At 41.1% G+C, this 19,990-nt stretch overlaps 1 protein-coding gene across 1 annotated transcript; it reads left to right on the top strand.

The window, feature by feature from the left end:
• Nucleotides 1–3,010: 3,010 nt before the first annotated feature.
• Nucleotides 3,011–16,091, top strand: XRCC2 (X-ray repair cross complementing 2). Its single transcript, XM_044425160.1, has 3 exons — nucleotides 3,011–3,091; nucleotides 7,834–7,915; nucleotides 8,779–16,091. Exons 1-3 carry the CDS (start codon nucleotides 3,053–3,055, stop codon nucleotides 9,486–9,488), a joined length of 831 nt encoding a protein of 276 aa, XP_044281095.1. The 5' UTR covers nucleotides 3,011–3,052; the 3' UTR covers nucleotides 9,489–16,091.
• The last annotated feature ends 3,899 nt before the right edge of the window (nucleotides 16,092–19,990 follow it).

The following is a 19,990-nucleotide window of genomic DNA, read 5'->3' as shown; positions in this document are numbered from 1 at the left end:
AATCTCAGGAGAAGGCATCTGCAAAGGGCTGGCAGACAGACACCAACACAACAGAGGCAATGGGATGGAGGGAGTTTCAAGGGGTGGGGTAAGATAGGGACAAACGGGTTGTGATGGGGGAAGGGAAGGGAAGGCTTAGGGCAGAAATATCAGGGGATTGACAACTCTCCCCCCTTCACACACCCCCCACCACCATTTCCCTTTTTTCTGTTAAAGTTGACTCTTGAGACTTGACTCAAAACTGTCTTGCAATGACTTGCGACTTGATTAGGACTTGAAAGAAAAGATTTGGCTCAAGACTTGGAGTGAAGAACTTAAACACATCACTGCTTAGAATGACCTAATCAAAGCCTAGACCTAAGTCCAACTGCTGTTCACAAGTGGTCCCCACCTAACATGATAGCTGGAGTAGCTTGCATGAGGAATGGGCAAACGGGCAAACAGAATTCAGATGTGCTAAGGCTAAGCTGACAGAAACTTAGCCAAGAATCCTCACAGCTGTAAATGCTGGCAAAGGTGTTTCTGCAAAGTATGGACTAGGAGATAAATATGTCTTCAACCAAGTGCCAGTTTGCTTTAATTAACTTTTGTGCCAGAATAATATTTTGCACGCTCACAATGTTGAGTAGCTTGTGTATGCCAAGTGGTAATCATGCCAATTAAATCCATTTTAGCTCACAATGGAACACAACAAAAATGGGAAAGTCCAGTATCACTGAATACTTTTGCAGGGCACATAAATAAGAAGAGGGTCATGACTGCCTGATCCATCCCTCTATAATGGTTTATACACTCCTGTGTGTATCGTGCAGAATGCTGTCCTCAGAGATGTTCTTTTCTTTCTCTTTTCTCACATGGTTTCATAAGCAAAGCAATACGAAAAAGGCAGATAACTATAATTGACATCTGGGTGAGCACTCACAGAAACAAGATGCTGCTATTCTCATTATCTTTGTCTACATATAAGCAATCTCATGCAAATAAGCTGCTTCAAGGGTTTTTTTTAATACATAATAGGTTTTCTGAGCTTTTTTGCTTGGTTTACAACTGTGTCAGTCATCAAAGGCTATATATTCCCCTCCCCCCTCACTTAAAGCCTTTTCCTTCTAACACTCCAGTCACATCACAAAGTGTTTCAGGGTCATATCAAAAACCGGAAGCATGTATTTATTTTTAGCATTCACCTGAAAAGGCTTCCAGAGTAGCTTGCAGGGAGAAGCAAGCCAGTCCCTGCCTTTAAGTTTATAATCTGCAAAACCCAACACAAAAACAGATCAGGAGGAAGGAATAAAAAAGTAAATTCAGGCATCAATTCTTAAAAACGTATAATAAAACAGGAAGTATCTAAGAGAGACCAATCAAGTGGAGCTGGTCTCTCCACCCAGCAAATGTAGTCTCTTTCCTTCCTTTCCCTCTGCTGCAACCTCAGAGGTACTCATGAAACTCTCTTCTTCACTGGAAGGTTTTATAAGAGGGGAAAGGTAACACAGGTCCTGCTGTGCTGTGAAGATATTTTTCTTCTCTAGAGGACAGCATCCATAGACAGCAGTAGCTGTTAAGACTGATACACACTGCTGTTGTGTATCACAATGTTGATTCAAACAATATGCCCATTTAGTTCTGTCCAGCCTACTGGGGCATGTTAATCTTAAGGAAAAAAAAAACAAAATTTTCACACTGCTACGTTCCAGTCTGAAATCTGATCGGTTGGTGCCATTTTAGGTGAATTGCATAAGGTGTCATGAACACACACGTGAAATATTTCCTTCTCTATGCTATCCATTATCAGATGGTTGCTGGACTTCCTCCAGTCCTTGTGCAAGACAAAAGTAATTGTATCTTTCTTCAATTACTTTTGTAATTTAAAATGCAGTCTCTCCTGAGATATTGATAGGATTAATTTGCATGTGTGCCAAGCGCTTCAGGATCCTGTCATGGAAAGCACCATGAATGCAACTGAAATGGTGTCTTTAAAATCAAAAACAGAAAGACCACAGATGATTGCTAGTTTGCAGCATTTCCCCTCAAGAGGCCTACCTTGCTGTTATCCAACACTTCAGGGAAGGTTTTAGTTGTGGGGTCTTTATCACACGAGCTTAATTATAAGCATTTGATGTTTCATTCCGCAGTACAATTCGAAGCCTCTCAAACCTGCCAAATAAGCACTCAACATCATAATCATATGCATGTTTTCTTAGCAATAAATTCAGTGGTATTCCGTAAATCTACTCCCAGAATTAGTCTATGCTGCAATTAGAAACACATTATATTATGAAGAAAGGCTCAGTGATATTTACTTCTGAGAAAGCATGCATGGATTTGTTGCAACAAGACTGAAAGCCTCAATACAGCTGAGGAGGAAGCCCACCTTGAAAACAGCAGTATTCACATCTAAAACACGTGCTTTTCAGCTGAATACTTGCGCCTGTTTACATGGGATTAAAGGCAATTGAACTCAATGGTGTTTAAGGGAACAATCATAGTAATGCACGTTTGGACAGAAAAAGGTCCTATAAGCCTCATACCCGCTGGGAAATGATGGATGTGAGTTGTAGGGCTGTATTCTGATTTACTTCTGAATAAACACGCTTAGAGGTGAGAAGTCTAGAGAGGAGGACGGCGGCTCTTTGGCCAAGAAAAAGCAGTCCCCCACTGGAACTCTCGCCTCCTCCCTGAAACCGAAAATGCAAGGAAAACCGGCTAAGGAAGACGTGCGCTTAAACGAAAGGGACCTCCAACTTTGCTCAGAATCGCACCTCCAAGATCCCACTGATCTCAGCAAGACCTGCGCCCCGGCCACAAAGCGCCTGCAGAAGAAAAGGCACTGCGCATGTGCATGACGGACTGAAGAGCAGGGAAGGCGGGCGAGGTGACCAAGCTCGAAGCGCTCTCCACCTCTCCGGGGCAAGGTTCTTTCTGAGAGGAGGGTGCTACGAAGTGCGCACGCGCAGCCGTACCTCGGGCGCATGCGCCGTGAGAGGAAGCCGTTGGCGCCTCCGCCGTCCGGGGGGCTGAGTGGCGGCGGCTCGTCTTCTTCCCCCTGGCCGGAGCCATGGCTGGCGGTCTCGGGAAGGCGGAGTCGGGTGCCCAGGTGAGGCCGCGGGAGACGCCTCGTCTCGCCTGTGGGGTGGGTGGAGGCGGCGGCCAAGGCACCCTCATCCTCCTCACGTACCTGGGTCAAGGCGCCGACAGCCCCTCTGCCCCAGGATCCTGTTTCCGGCGGTGGGTCGGCTGGATGCCTTTTGGGAACGCCCACGGGGCAGGAAGGCACACAGTCTTCCCCTGCTGTAGCCCCAGATATGATCCTGCGGTATGGTACTGGTAGATGCTTGGGTAGCCTGCTGACTCTCAGACCGGCCTACCTCCCAGGGTTGTTGTGAGGGCAAAATGGAAGTGGGGGACCGTCTAAATCCCCTCGAGTTCTTTGCGGGAGGCAAATGGTGGAATAGAAAGGAACTAATAAATATATTGTAGGAGTTGTGGGACATTTTTTCTGTCTAAACATACTTGGAATAGCGTCCTTAGCTTTTTTTTTTTTAAAGCCATTTTGTGGGTGTTGCCCGCATAAGGTGATGTCTAAAAATGTGAGACATGGTACAAAAGAAACTGGGATGTGTGCATGTGTAACTTGTGAGATAGAGTAGGCTGAGAGTCAGTGACTAGCCCAAAGTCACTCAGTGCATCTCCAGAGGCCAACTGTAATCACTAGACCCCACTAGCAGATTTTATGGCAGACAGCTGAAATGAAAAAGTAAATCACACATTAGGAATGATTAAAATAAAACTGCTGGTTTCCTAACATAGAAGCAGCATTTATATATGTGCACGTGTTAAAAAGAAAAAATATGCAAACCTTGAATAGGCTTCCCTGGAATGAAACTTTGTGATCTCAGCTCAAGGCAGCATTGAAAAGGAAGGTACTGGGAAAGACTGCAGCTTAATGGCAGAACATGTTCCTTGCATGTAGATCTCCCATTCTGTCTTCTGGTAGGGCTGGAAAAAATTCTGTCTGAAGAGCTGCTGCCAAGCAGTGACCCAGTTGCATGTAATGACTAGTCACTGGTTAACATACTGTTCCTCAGTAGTGCCTTTTGCCTCTTCCACTTTGCATCTAGTATAAAATCCGTGCAGGGTCTTGTTTAGACAGGTGTACAAACCTAGAACTCTAGGTTGTTGCCAGGAAAGCAACACAGCATTTGCAACAAAGCATGTATTAAAATTTAGGATTGAATTGCTCAATAATCCAGAATTATGGGTTCACATCACTTCAGATTACTCCGGAATGGTGAGCCGGGGGATTTCTGACTATTCTGATGCAAAGTAGAAGCCGTGAATGGGTGAGATGCAGTCCCTGGGTCATTATTAACAGTACTGGATTATATAGAAGATGGAACTATGAAGTGACTCAGTATAGCAGAACTGCCTGTATTCAATCTGTATGCAAATACTGAAGACCCAGGTGTAAATCCATAAGAAAGGAATTTTACAGTAATGGGACTTCCACCAGGATCTAATAATTAGCTTCCAAAGTTGCCGCCTTTTCTGGCCTTGGCTGGTGCTTTGGAGCAGCAGCCTGGATGAATTTTTCCTGGATGGAGGACAAGTGGTAGAGAAAAGCTTCTTTGTCATGATGGATAAAGGTGGAAGAACTGAAACTTTTCCCTGTGATTGCAAAGATATTCATACTGTTATTTCTGAGTGTCTGCTGTTAAAAGTTCCCAAGGTGGAGGCAAGTAGAATTAGGTTCCCTGCCCTCACCTCCAAAAAAACCCAAAACCTGATGAAGTAATGGCAGCACTAACTCCTTTATACTTCCTAGAGAGCAACTGTCAACTTGAAAACAACTCCCAAATTAATTTTATGGAGCCTCTGGCCGCATTAAAACATTTATAAGTGATGCAAAATAGAAATCTGACACCCTTATAGTCCTCTTGTGTCTTTCATTCCTGTATTTGTAGGTTTAATTTATATAATACTGTGTCTGATGCATGCATGCATGTTAGCAGTGTGGCTGGACTGACTTTATTCTGAAGCTGCCAATTCTCAGCCTTTGATCCACTGTTCAGAGGACCAAACAGCTCTTGAGATTACAGAAACTAGAAAACTGTTAAGAAAATACTCAGCTTAATTATTGCCAATGGATACTTTTCTGTTATTATAGAATTTAATTTTGCTTATTCACTTGTGCCTCAGGTGTGCTGTAGCAGTTAGAGAACTGCTTGGACCAGTCACTGTATTGTGTTCTAGCCTGCTTCACAGGGTTGCTGTGAAAAAGGTTGTGGGAGGCAATAAAGAACCATGTATGCTACAGGGAGCTTCTTGCAACAAGAGTGTGGTTAAAGTGTAATAAATACATTCTGGGGAGATGTTTATATAATGGAGCTTTAAGTCAGTTAAATCTTTTAAAATTTGTCAGAATGTTATAAAAATACAATATTTCATAGTCCATTTACTAGGATTAATATTTAATATCTTAACAATTTGGCTTAAGATTCTTAACAGAGGCGGGCTTTCTTTCTTCTGGAAAACTGTTAGCTGACTCCCTTGGGATGTTGCTCAGCACACACAGCAGGATACTAAATGGCTGCAGTTATTTCACTTTAAAAACCAGAAAGTAAACATACACAAGGGGAACAGGTGCATTGGTATTTAAATTATCATAATAATTTGCATGTGTAGTTAAGCACCTGCTGTTTGAGAAAAATATGTGAACTTTATAGCATTATACTCATATTTAGCGTATAAAAACAATGAGTCAGATATTTCTTGAAAGTGACTAGCAAAGGGAGAAACCGGCTGAGTGACATAGATGGCATATACTGACTATACTTAGGGGAGACTATGTACCCCACCTAGTTGAGCAGCCTCTACTGTTGACTGGCAGAGACCCCAGGCTACAGGCCTTTCAAGTCACCTGGCTCCTGCAATACTTTCAATTGGAGATTCCAGGGCTCATCCTGGGTCCTTCTGCATGCAGAACGTGTGGTCTATAATTGAGCTATTCCCTCTCGGCAAGCGATGTCGATCTCAGTTTTGATTACCCAAAGAGATAAAATTAGAGAAAATCTTGGATGCAAAGTTATTAGGGCAAGCATATTATGTAGATTTATAATGCCTGGGCATGTAGCAGTTCTGTATCTGTCTTCAGACACCTCAGGACATTTGTGGCATTAAAACAGTCCATTAAATTGTGAGGCTTGTCCATCTAACACAAAAATCCATATTGCATTAGGCTCCCTGGCTCTGCTATCCAGGAATTTGTTGGTAAATGTCATGAAGCTTGCAGACCAAAATAAATGGCCCATTGTATCTAGAAAGCCTCAGCATAAGACAAATGGGTGAATAAAGAAGAAAGATAGCCTGACCTTTTCTTGGCTGCCTACATGACTGTGTTTCAGTCCAGCCTGCATTTGGAGCCAAGACTGCTTTAGCTGCCCCAGTGGCTGATTTTCTTTGAAAAAGGTTCTGGGACAGACAGTAGTGTAATTCTCCTGGTCTTTGTTCATTTCTCAGCAGTTTTTGATACAATGGGCAATCAGATATTGTGGCACTTTGTAGGACTGGGCACAGGTTTTTTCTGTCTAATATCCAGTAAGGAATATTGGAGGAAGTTATCGAACACATACCCATGCATAGACACTTACAGGGTAACAGTTTTACCTTTTTTATTGCTATCTATCTGATGTTCCAGAAAAATCTTTGAGACATTTGGCATTGTTAGGGCCCTCTGTTTTTGTTCATTTGATTGATTTTTCTATCAGCCCAAATGGATAGAAGCAAACAAGCAACAATTAAATCCAGACAAGATGAAATGATGGGATCCTGCAAATCTAAGAAAGGCAGAGTTGCTCAGTAGAAATCTATATATCTCTCCTAAATTAATCAGGTTTAGAATTTAGGAGAGCAACTGACCCTAAGCACTCTTCTTAGTCAGGTAGAGGCAATAGATAGGGCCACTGTTTTACTTGCTTTTTTAATCGGCAAACTAATACATTTTCTTGTCCGTGTGGAATCTAGTGATTGTCATACATGCCTTCATTAAATTTGAGAGTCGGCTACTCTAATGCTGTTTATCTTGGTTTCCCTTTGCATGTTGTTTGGGACTTAAGAGCTGGTGCAGATTGTGACAGACAACCTCAATAAGGTTAGGAAGGAAAGATCATAAACAGGCTGGGACTACAGTATATTCACTATTTTAAGGTATTCAGGTCCAACAAATTGCTGGCTTTAACCTTCATAGTCTGGGTCTAGTATACCGTATGAGCCTTTTCCTCCACAATCAATATAATTCTTGGCTCAGCCCCTTTTAATCAGGAAGCTAGGTCAGCAGGTCTTTGTCAGTGGTGGCCCTGCTCATAAGAGAGTTCCAGCTTTGCTCTAGAAAGTAATATCAACCGTTCATGTTTGGGGATTTGTGATTCATTGTGGATTTTAAGTCTGATTGAGTACCTCTTTTAGTCTGGTTTTTATAACTTAACATATTAATATAATCCAGTATTGTTTTTGAAGCCATTAAGATCTGTATAGGACTTTACAGTATCTTGAAATCTAGTATCTTGTAATCCAGATAAGCTTTATAGAACTCATTTTATGGAAGGTATGCTGTATTCCACTTGTTCCATGCCTATTTTTGTCTACAAAGATTTATATGTGTAGCCAGGGCTATTTATAGAATTTTAAAAATAAATGAGCTGTGCAAACAATTGTACATGCATCAAAGCATTTGAAATCAGCTGTCAACAAGTAATTGGATTCACACTAAATTTTGAGTAATGTTTATATCTGTAGTTGGTAGATTCAGTAATTTTAGTTAATTCTCTCTCTGTTCTAAAGTTGCTTGCACGGCTTGAAGGCAGAAGTTCTCTGAAAAGTCTTGAACCTTTTCTGTTTGCTGATGAAGGATATCCCATTAATGGTAAACAAATATTTACAGTAATAATTGCCTGGTAGTTCCACTATGCAATTTTATCATGTCCAAATGTTTGTGGGGATCCATTAAAAATGTTAGCATTCTGTGGGGAAAAGTTGTGGCATGGAACACATTCAAACTTGGGATCCCCCCATGAATACTACATCTCCAGTATGCACATTTCCTGTATTCATGTCACTATCCCCAACCCAGAGCTGCAGATGTTAATGGGCATTCACCCCATTTTAGATTTTAAGTTTCATTGTAGACAATCTGTCTTGCTCTCATTTGACATGTAAGGCATGTTCATAATTTTTGATACATTCCATCACAATGCTATCTTTAAAGGACTTTGAGACTTACAGATGAAAGTTCGAAATGAGATGACGGTGGGTTTTTTCCCCTCTTGAGGTAGACTTTCAGTGACTTTTATTAATCTGTATTTCGTTTAGCTCAATTATTCTTTGAACAGTAACATCCTCTGGAGGCTTGGTAATGGTTTGGGAAACTGTGCCTGGAAAGATGCAAACATGTTTGCGCAAACCTACATTGTTTCCTGGACTTGTTTCTATTTTTCTGTAGCACCATTTATTCTCAGATAGTTGAGAAAATAGTTGAGTTAAAAGTCACCCTCTTTTAAATCTGCTCAGTTGGAGTTGTTAAATATGCACAAAGATTATTTTAGATTAGAATGTGGTGCTGTGGAAAGGTTTTGAGATACGGAGATACGAAGGACCTTTCAGATACATGTTTTCATGTGATGTGTGCATGTGCACTTACGTTCAAGGTGAAAGCGAAATGCTTCTGTTTGCCACTTCAGTAACAATTGACTTTCTAGCTTAAAAACTTGTCTCTTCATTGTTGAACAGGTGATATTGTTGAATTCCATGGTCCAGAAGGAACAGGAAAAACAGAAATGCTCTATCATCTTATTGCCCGTTGCATTCTTCCCAAATCAGGAGGTGGCTTGGAGGTTGGCTTACTTTTTATTGACACAGACTTTCATTTTGACATGCTACGTTTAGTGACTATCCTGGAACGCAGACTGTCTCAAGGCACAGAAGAAATGATAAAGCAGTGTCTCAGGAGGTTTTTCCTTGCTAATTGCAACAGCAGCTCTCAGCTGCTTCTTACCCTTTACTCTTTGGAAAACATGTTTTGCTCTCATCCTTCCCTCTGCCTTCTGATTATTGATAGTATATCAGCCTTCTATTGGATTGACAGAGTCAATGGAGGGGAGAACCTTAGCTTGCAGGAAGCAAACTTAAGGAAATGTGCTCAGTTCCTCGAGAAGCTTGTAAGAGAACATCATTTAGTTTTGTTCGCAACAACTCAAACAATCATGCAGAAATCTCTGAACACTGTTGAAGACCTAGGAAAACATCACAATGATACAGATATAGACTACCGGCCTTACCTCTGTAAATCGTGGCAACAGCTGATAACTCATCGAATCTTTTTCTCCAAAGAGTGCCATCCAGGCACCACAAAAGAATTTTCCATTACTGCTTGTCATATCCGAAATAACAACATTGTTAAACGTTCATTTAGCATCACAGAATGTGGCGTCCAGTTTTAATACCAATCATTTTTAAAAGGTGGATTACACTGATTCTACAGACAAACCAGTTTTAACTATTGATGCTGTTTTTAATTTAACTTCTACATTTTTGTATCAATGTTCCCTAAAACGTTATTTTAAAAGGTACACGCTTACCAGGCTTTGTGTTACAGTAAACATTCAGCTGTACAGGTGTAAAGTGTCGAAACGTTCTAGAAAAAGATTAGCCATCCATCATACCTAATAAAAATTAGCTGCTTTTGACACCCATCCTACAGAAATGGAAGTTGCTTGTGGTATGATCACAGCATGGTTGGCCATATATTATGTTAGCACATTAGTTGACATTTATTTATTTAGTTAGTTAGTTCTATACTGCCCATAGCCAAAGCCCTCTGGGTGGTTTGCAGCACTACACATGAGTAATAGAAAAACCATGCATTACATTTTCCCCATCCCACTAAGCATTTACCTACTCATTCAGGCTTGACTCTTATACCAGCTTACCTGGGCGTAATGTCAAACCCAGTGGAAGGCAGACAGGAATGGGATTGCTTTGTCAGTTGGGTTGCACTTGAGTGCTTTCTTTAGTCTTTGGTATGCGTTGCGCTTCTAAATGTTGGCTACCATGCATGCAATGACAGAATAAGTAACTGGAAAAACTCAGCATGTATCAAAACAAGTAGAACCAAATTCAGTATGTAACATGTCAAATTCTGAAAAATCCCTTTCTCCTAATGAGAAACATCCTGTAGCTCTGAGAAAAAAACCTACATGGTATGGTAATACTAATTGCATTGGATTTTGAAAGCTTAAACGGGGGGTAAGCCATCATTTTGGGCCCCAGGGACATTTGCCGCCACCCCCCAGTCTCTGTCTCCCCATCTCTGTGAATTATCTTTTCTGCCCCCAACCCCCCAGATTCCATTCCCTGTTTCTGTGGATTCTCTTCTGCCTCATTTCTCTTTCTCACTTGAGATTTGCTTCTAACATTATCTCTCCTTCCATTTTTCTCTCCTACACTCCACCATGATCATCTGCTCTTTTCCCTCATCCCTCTCTGCTGCTGTGCTCACCACCTCTTCTCTACCCCAGGAACTGAGGAGAAAGGTCAGTTACATGCTCATTCAACCGATGAGCCATTCATTCTGTATAGAAATACAAATTGAAATCTCTGAGTTACCAAGGGTCAAGAATTATGACACAGCCCTCAAATGGTATAGCTGCATAAGCACCTGGTCACAGACAACCAGCCAATACTCATATTTTTTACACATGAAGAACACTGAAACTAAGCAATTGGCACAAGGCGAGCTGTAGCAAAGTTGTTGTTATTGCTGTTTAACTAGAGGAATCAGAAACCCTTACTGATCTATCACAAATCATGCAGAGATCTATCAGGAAATATTGATATACCTTCTGCTTGTCCTTGGTACTACTGCTGAGAAAACCTGGTTTTTGTGGGCACTAACTAGTTTTTAGAAGGTGGTGACACTTGGAGCAGGTTCCTGTATGTGGTCTTAATCACCTGGATCATGAGGCTCATGTAATAATTTGTTCTTGGTAATGCTGGTCAGATACCAGTGATGCTAGTTGAGCTGCTAAACACAAGTTCTGGAAGCATGTAAGTTACCTTCTGTCATGTGCTTTTAATGTGCTCTTCACATCATCACATCAGATCCAGCTGCAATTTATGAAAGTGGCTGTACAAAGCAGGCATCCACTATCACTTCCTCCATCTAAATATTTTCTTTGAAACTTGGTGGGGGCTTTTTGGGTGGGTTGTTTTGTTTTTTGTCTTATGTTGTTTTTTGTTAAAAATCTATACAAACATTTTGCAGGTCAAGGTTTCCCCATGACATGGCCTTGTCCACAATACATTGCTTTTAAATGTGTAGTGAATAATATGAAACCTTGAATTTAAATTACTCCACAGACAATGTAGAAAGAATATAATGATCTTGATAAGAAGGTGAGGCTTGATCTTCTCAGATTTAGTTTTATTGTTATTATCTTTTCTGCCTGTAGCAAAATAAGCTCTGTTACTGGGCAGACCTTGAACAAGAATGAATATGAATGTTCATTGTCATAAAAAAGACTGTTCACTAGAAATAGGTAACCTGTGGCCCCTCCAGTGTTGAGGGACTCCAACTTTTATCAACTCTAGCCCATACAGTCAGTGATCAAGGTTAATAGAAATTCAGACAACCATCTAAATGGCAACAGCTCTCCTGCTTCTGCAATTGTTAATAAAAACGTTTGGTTCTTAAATGTACGCTCAGTCAGCCATAATTAGAGGAAAATATTAAGCCTGGATTTTCTCAGCTTTAACCATTGAAACATGTATTTCTTTAAGCAGTAGAAAGCCTTGGGGCTGCATGCACCATCCTTCTCTGGCACTTAATAAAAGTCCTTCCTTGAAGGAGGCTAAAAAGTGGGTGCAGATACATCAAACTTAATAGGGTTCTTCACTATGTCTGAAATCATACTATTCCTGACCTTATGGCCAACGTGTCTCTTTAGGTTGCTTTTTTCACATGTTTAATTAGAGGTTGCATTAAGGCAAACACCTCTCATGCAAGGTTTTAAAGGTCAAACTAGCTTTTAAGGAAAACAATATAAACCTTCACCATACTTTTGTGATGTATGAACTAGAAAGGGAATAAACTAAAACTAGAAAGGGAATAAACTTTGAACTAGAACTAGAAAGGGACTAAACTAAACCTTGAACTAGAAAGGGAATAAACTGAAAAAAAGGGGGACAAGTATTTATGTTCACATGGACTTAAGTCTGGCTTTGCTGTTTCTCCATGACACTGTTTTCAACCAGTCTGTTGGCAGTAATGCTCACAAAAGGGTGCCAGTTATTTTATGTTAGACAACATCATGGCTTTTGAATTCAAGAGGAGTACTTCTATGATTGGAGCTTAATTTAAGAACAAAGAGACAATTATGATTAGATTGCAAAGTCCACAATTAGGCAGTGTTTTTATTAAGAGCAACCAAAAGGTCAGACAGTAAGCAAACTTTTGGGATCTCAAAACCCTTCCATCAGGCTGGATGTTAGGCAAAACCAAGGGGTAAGGCAAAATTGATGTTGTGGACATGAAATCTCCATTTTATCTCAGTCAACATGGAGTGTAGTAAGAAATGACCAACTTTATTGAGTTAGGCTGTGCTAGGAATCACCACTGCTTCTAACAAAGGATACTGACACTCTCTAAATGCATTTCTTCAGCAACTCCAGCCACCAAAGTAGTTGCCACTTGGACCAGCCCCAGTTGTCACAGAAAGGAGGCAGCTGCCTCGTCTCTTAACATTTTCCTTTTTCCTAATGGTCAAGAGTGCCTTGCTGAAAGGCTGTATCAGCTTGTTTTGCAAGTATGGTTTTTGGAAGAAGTACTTCCGATCTTTGGTTTTAGCCTGAGAAAATGCTTGCTTGCTTGGATCCTGAACCCTAGTAAGAAATGTTAATTTTTATTGCCACCCCATAAATTATATTAACTATGTGCTTGGGAGTCATAAATAATGCCTTATTTTTAGAAAGAAAGAAAGAAATCAGAATTTGGCTTGTACTTATTAAGGTCGTGATTAACAGGGCAGTCATCCTGGAGTTCTTGGACTGAGGCTGGCATCACCACACTGATGTCAATGAGATTTAAATGTGCCAGCTGAACTGGTTTGTGGATTAGGCTGTTCTACCTCCATATTTAAGCCTCCCTCCTGCCCTCCCCCCCAAATGGCGTTTACTTAAATATTTTATAGCTGCGACTTTTTGCTTCTAAAAGAACTAATTAATATCAACTGCATTGGAAAAACCCTGACACATTTTGGTGCAAAGTAGAAGAGTGTTCCTCTTTCCCAAGTGGGAACACTATGCCAATTCATCTTGGAGTAAGCAGTGACTCAACTGTAACTATTTTAGATCCCAAATGAGCTAGCATTGTGCATCTGGAAGCTCTAATGCACTTCTCCAATGGATGTCATTCACATGTCGTTTTTTAATTAATTAACAGCTTCGCCAAGGGAAACCAATAATGAGTCCATTAAAGCTTCCCCCCCTTCCTCCCCCCCTTTCCCCTAAAAGACAAATAAATAACTTGCATAGTAGGAACATATGTTGCACTCTGTTTTTTCCTTGGAGAGCACTTAGATGTGCAACCTGTTTATAGTTGGATTTTTTAAAAAACAAAATCCACCTAATTCAAGCTGCTTCAGCTTTAATATCTGGGAAGCAACTGAAAGAGCTAGCAAGAGTCCTCACTGCCTTGGAAGAGCAAAGTTTTTATTCTACTTCCATAGCCTCATTTCAAGTGCCAAGCCTCTGGCAGTTTTTGTGCAGTGCAGCTCTATGCCAGATGTGATAGTCTTCCCTTTGCCTGTGCCTACCCTGGAAAAGGATGGGAATCCTTGCGGTAAATAAAATACTGAGGGTGCCTAAATGCTGTCTGCCAACAGCTCAGACAAGTAGCTGGTTCAGGTCAAAAACACATTTGAAAGCCCGGATTGATTTGGAGAAAAAGTAATCAATGGGCCCTCAAGCTTGCAGAAATGGTCTAAGAAAAGAATTGTTTGTTGCTGGAATAGTAATAATGCTACATCTCAGCCTGGCCCTCACAGCCAAAAGGAATAAAGTCCTTGGCATACGATGCTGGCCCACCAAGTGCTCCATTGTTTTTGCACTCCTAGACGGGCAGCAACCAGAGAAGCTGCCACTAGACCTCCATCTGTGCATTCCTAACTTGGTAGATCACAAGTTGTCCAGCCTAGACCAGGACCCAGAAGTTATAATCACCCCTGCCCCCCCCCCGTACACTTACTCTTTCCCTTGCCCTTCTCTTCACTGTGGTTCATCACTATAGGCTGATGCTATATGAACTTTTCCCCGCTGTTAGATGGCTTCCTTTGTATGGCAGACTCCGTTTTTGCCCGTTGCTGATTTTTGTTGCCTCGGTATGCAAATTCTCCCCTAGGTCTTTGGCTCCACCAATCCTTCTGCTTGCTTCTCTGTCCACACAGGACTGGGCTTCCTTTTGGAACTGACCTCCGCTTGACTCTCTGATCTGTGGCTTTGTCCTAGCCCTTTGTATCTCTAGGACTGTTTGCTTGCTGAATACAGCCTAATAATCCTTCTCTCTCCTATGGAAACGATGCCTGACCTTTTGGAAATAGAAGGTACAGGACCCCCATATCAGATTCAGCACAAAGGCCATTAGTCCATCTGAGTCAGGCCATTCATCCAGTATTGGTTTAAAAAAAGATATCAAGAAGCAACTGAAAATTAAATTACAGTTTTCTGACTTTATTGCTTTGTGTTGCTTTTAATACCTATTTTCATACGTATGCCATAATTTCATAATTTTCTCTGCAGTCAAAGCAAGGGGGGATTCTGAAGACTTAAGGTGTTTGAAAATTCACTGCTATCTGATGGTCCTAGTTTTGCAGTTGTAATTGGTGAAATAAGGTCTTAAGACCCAACTTTCACTAGTTAAGCTAACACCTCTTTTGCTTAACAACCATCTATGAAAGTATCTCTAATGCTTGTGATTTAGTTCAGAAGAAATCAGCAACATAAAATTACAAACTGAGCCTTCAGAAATAACACTGAAGCCAAAAAGTAAAAGCCCTTCAAGGGATTTGGGGATATAAACAAAAAGAAAGCTGGGCCAATGGTTAGAGTTCCCCAGTGTGTTTTGCTATTGCATCTTCATGGCTATTGACATAACCCTTTGAAATCAGTGCAAGTTGTCTTGGCACTTACACAAGACTAAGTTCCACCTGTTGCTTTCAATGGGACTTAATCATGACCTATTTTTGTAGGAACCTGCCCTTCTCTCATAAATCTGTAATGTATCAAGGAACTGAAGAATTTTTATATGGGCTATTTAAATGACAACCCAAACCATTTATCTTTAATATTTAAAAATTCAAGGACTGTATCTTTCACAGACTGGGAAGTGCCATGCATATTTATAGCTATCATGTGTTGCAGTTGGAACTCCAAGGTGTACCATGTAAAGTATGCCAGAATTTTTAAAATAATTTATATCCCATTTGTACTCTTATCAGAGTGTATTAGCAGCAATATTCAAACAGCAATACTGTGCTGCCTTTTATTCCACAGTGTTGGTTCTACTATGTAATTTTCCTTGATTTTCAGTATTTGTATAATTTTAGGTATGTTTAGCCTGGAGGTGGCAGGGGGACTATGACAGCATTCCTCAAATACTAGAAGTTTGTTACACAAAAGAGAGCTACATTTCGTGTGCTTGAATTATTATTATTTAGTACATTTCTAATCTAATCTAGATTTTGGTTGGACATCGGTAGTAACTTTAGATGTTGATAGCAGCTTGACAATGATACCAATTACCTAGTGATAATATCACGATGGAGTCCTTAATAGTAGTGATGAGCAGTTCTGCCAAGTCTATTTCAGTGAACGTTCTCCTTTTTCCACTTCTTACCTGTTCAATGTACACTGTATTTTTAATGGAATTTGGGGGGTATTTCTAAAATGTGAATTGTGCACATACATTGTACATAAATACCACTGACTAAATTGTGATTTAGGCATTTTTAAATATAATTTTTTCTTTACACACTTCTCCGTTATGTGAATTTATTCAGACATGTTTCAGCTGTTCCACAGGACATATTGCAAATACTTAAGTGTATGATTTTCTGATGCAAATTGTGTCCAATTCCAGGTGGCACAAAATGGAGACATCCATCCCCTATCACACCCTTTGTCAAAGGCTGGACAACCACCTGTTGGGTATGTTCTAGATCTGAATTTCCTGAATTGAGCAGGGATTTGGACTAGAGGGCCTATAAGACTCCTTCCATTTTTTTGATTTTATAATGGCTGCATATGCTGTGTATTGGTATAAGCATCTCAGTGTTCATATTCCGATTGAAAAATCCCTTGGGCAATGGAGTAATCTTATTCTGGGCCTTTCTTAGACCACATCTACACATAAAACCTAGATGATTAATTTAAAAGATTCTTGAGCAGCCTTGTAAAATAGTAGACCTATGGATGGGGAGGCAGGCTGGGAAATACTGACCTACCTAAGACCATTTAGCGAGTTCATAGCCAAGGAATGTTGTACTTTGAGGAATCCCTATTCATAGCTTATGTGAACCTGATTCACATGAAATAATCCATCATGGTTAATTTGCTCATGAGAGCTGTTGAGTTTTGCTGCATACCCAGGGGTACCTTTTTGGTATGGCTTCCAGCTTGTCATGTGTGGACTCAGGTAGCAAGGGTTGTATGAGGATTAGACAGCCCTCATGCAACCTGTGGCTTGTTTAACATTTATTTAAGAGTCACCTTAACCTCAGCCTGGGTTTGCACAATACATCAAGCCATGACAAATAAATGAAGCCATGGTCGGCTGTCATGACGTCAGACCATTCAGTATTGCTGTGCCACTGAATTATAGACATCTCAGGAATGGAGAACTTGCTTTGCACACAGAGGGACCCAGAGTCACTACCTGGTATTAAAAAGATGAGCAATTCTCTCTCTGCCTGAGAACATGAAGGCTGACTTGTAGTCAAAGTGGCGAACACCATGCTAGATGAATAAATAGTCTGCCCCAATCCAAGGAAGCTTCCTGTTTTCTTTCTTTTGTAGACTCTGCACACTGCATGTAAGAAAACGTTGCTTGTTTAAAACGGGTATTGAACTTCTTTTAGCCCAGAGGCCACATTCCAGTGATGCATGAGCTTTGCCTGCCAGTAATTAAGCCATTTCAACCTGCACAAATGGTGGAAAAACTGCACAAAAGCCAGGAAAGCATAAAACGGTCAGTAATTGTGGGAAAGGGGGTGTGGCCATCTGAGGAGTCCTGTAGGGTTGGATTCGCACCCCCAGTCCAGAACTTGTGTGCTTTTGTTTAAAGGTGGGCCAATAATATTATGTCACCTGTATGAGCAATATGGAAGCTTGGAGACTAAGGCCACGCAGTGAGCTCATGGCTGAGCCAGGATGTCTTTCTCATTAGTGCCCCCACACCAGCAAATCCCTGCATCGGTGTGTCTTCTAAAAGACCACAGCTAAACTCAGTGCCTGGTGTGGCAGTGTCAGAAACTACTCACACAGCAATCAGTATTTGCTCACTACTAAGCAAAACTTCCTTTGCGGCATGATCTGTACTCCGACCATTTCCCCCCGAGACCAGCCGCAGGGGCTCTTGGACTGCAGTGGTACTTCTGTGGAGGAAAATCGATCTGGTTTGTTCATTGGTCAGGATAAAAATGTGTAGTTTCTTGAGGATTTTCATTTGCTTGTTCCAATTTAGGGTGGAAGCCAGAGCTGCAGAGTAGCTCCTCCTTCCCTTCCCCTCCCCTCCCCTCCTCAGCCAAGCCAAAGCACTGTGCTGTTTTTAAAAATGTCTCCCAGGCTTTGCCAGGGCACTGGCAGCAAAGCGGGCTGGCGGGACACAGGGCCTGTGTCTGTTCTGTATCACGGAAGTCACAGGGAGCCCAAAGGCCTCAGGCCAAGGCCAAGGGAATGCAACCAATCATCTCCCGGATGATGTCATTACATGGCAAAGGCACTTCCCTCTCCCAGCACTTACCGCAATGCCAACGCCAACCATCAGTGTATTTTCCTCAGTCTGGTCCATGCACTGTAATAATTAAGTCAACTGGAAAAAATATTGAAGAAAAGAACTGAGGAAAACCAGCATGAAGAGGCAGCTGGAGCCAGAAGAGAAGGCCCAGTGAGCGCTATAAAGGGGCATTGTGCCGCCGCTACTCCTGACTTCAGGGTATTTAGTTCCCTGACAGGAGTTGGAGAAGATGGGTAATAAGCTGCCCTTTATTTCCAGAGGTGTCCCTGGGAGTCACAGCTGCATAAAGAACAGCCTTGGGGATATGTGGGAACAGTGCTAGCAGTCTCTCTCTCTCTTGCAGCACTTCCCACTTGATTGAATGGCCTTGATCCAGAAAAACAAAATAGCCTCTGTGCAGAAAATGGCCATTGAGCTAGGAAAGAGATGAAGCAGCGACCAAAACAGCTTGGAAGGAAATGATGATTCTCTGTGTAAAAAGGAGCATTGCCAAAACCAATCAGAAAAGCTCTATTAGATTCACTGATAAGGAATGATACTGTAAGCAAAGCAGGCTGCTTTTCTTTCTTAGTTTTGCCAATTCACACCTCCCCACACCAAGTTATGAAGTTTGTTTTCAGCAAAGCAGGCTATGGGCTGGGTTGTTAACGGCAGTGGTTATTTCTAGAAGACACATTTAAAAAACCCAGAAACTGTGTCCCGCATTCCAGACATGTGAAAGCTGGAGGAAGTTGCTAGTGAGAAGCCATTTTGTGCATGCTCCGTGACACCGGAGCTCAAATGCTGTACCAGTGAGACTGACAGTGGGGACTCATGGGATTGTATGTTCCTCCATGGACATAGAGAATGTCATATAGATAGCCACTGGGCCAGGAAGACACATCCTAGCCTTCTTAACATACTAATTTTCTAGACTTGACAGCAATGATGAAAACATATGTGCATACAACTATGAAGGAAACATTCTAATTTAAAACAGAATAAAATACAAAACTCTAAAGCCACAATACAGTATAAAACCAACACAATAAAAATAAGAAACAATAAGAAAAGCACATAAAAACTAGCTTCACAAAACATGCAGTATAAATTATTAGCTGTCTCAAAAGGTACATTCCAGGTGCAACCTTACACCTTCTGATAAAGATGTAGGATAACTACGCTTTATATGCTATTTGTTTTGAACTCTAGGGATTGAACCAGTCTTTTTTAATGGAGAAAACATCTATTTTTCCTTTACTTTTAAACTAATAAAATATATATAGTAAAAGATGACAATATCACAATTAAAAGACTTACAATAACTTTTCTATACTAATAGCAAATTCTTGGCATGGAAATCTTTATTTAGTTAAAAAGGCATCACCCACACATAAGAGAATCCATACTGGTCAGAAACCTTGTCAGATATATATAAATTGCTGATGGGGGAGGGAAGGAAATATCTTAGAGAAGGACCTGGCTGACTGGGCTGAATCCTGAACAGGTGCAATACACACAGCACCGTTTTGTTGCCGTCTCCCACCTGTGGACAGCAAAAATCCAGGGCAAGCAAACAGCCTGATCATACCTTTTCATCTTAGAATCATAGAAGAGTATAGTTTGACAGGGCCACAAAGGGTATCAGGCCCAACCCCCTGCTGTTGCAGGATACCAGTATTGATTCATTTTAATTTAATTTCAGTCGTGGGGACATTACATTGGGAGGGGGAGGGGAGATAAAACAGAAGCTTTGCACCTGTTCCGATTTGCCAAAGGAAGCTTTTATTAGGTTCACACCTCTTTATTACAGTACAACTGTAACTCTGTGTCATAGACATTTCTATTATAAATAATAAACCATGAAGCGATATTGCATGTAAGGTAGCTATCTCAAGTCCTGCTCTCCTGAAACACATCTTTCATATCGCTTTGGGCCTATTTGTACATCACAGC

The sequence above is a fragment of the Varanus komodoensis genome, unplaced genomic scaffold (genome assembly GCF_004798865.1).
Source record: "Varanus komodoensis strain SLA01 unplaced genomic scaffold, ASM479886v1 scaffold15, whole genome shotgun sequence".
In the NCBI taxonomy this organism is placed as follows: domain Eukaryota; kingdom Metazoa; phylum Chordata; class Lepidosauria; order Squamata; family Varanidae; genus Varanus; species Varanus komodoensis.
This window is presented reverse-complemented; position numbering and strand designations above follow the sequence as displayed.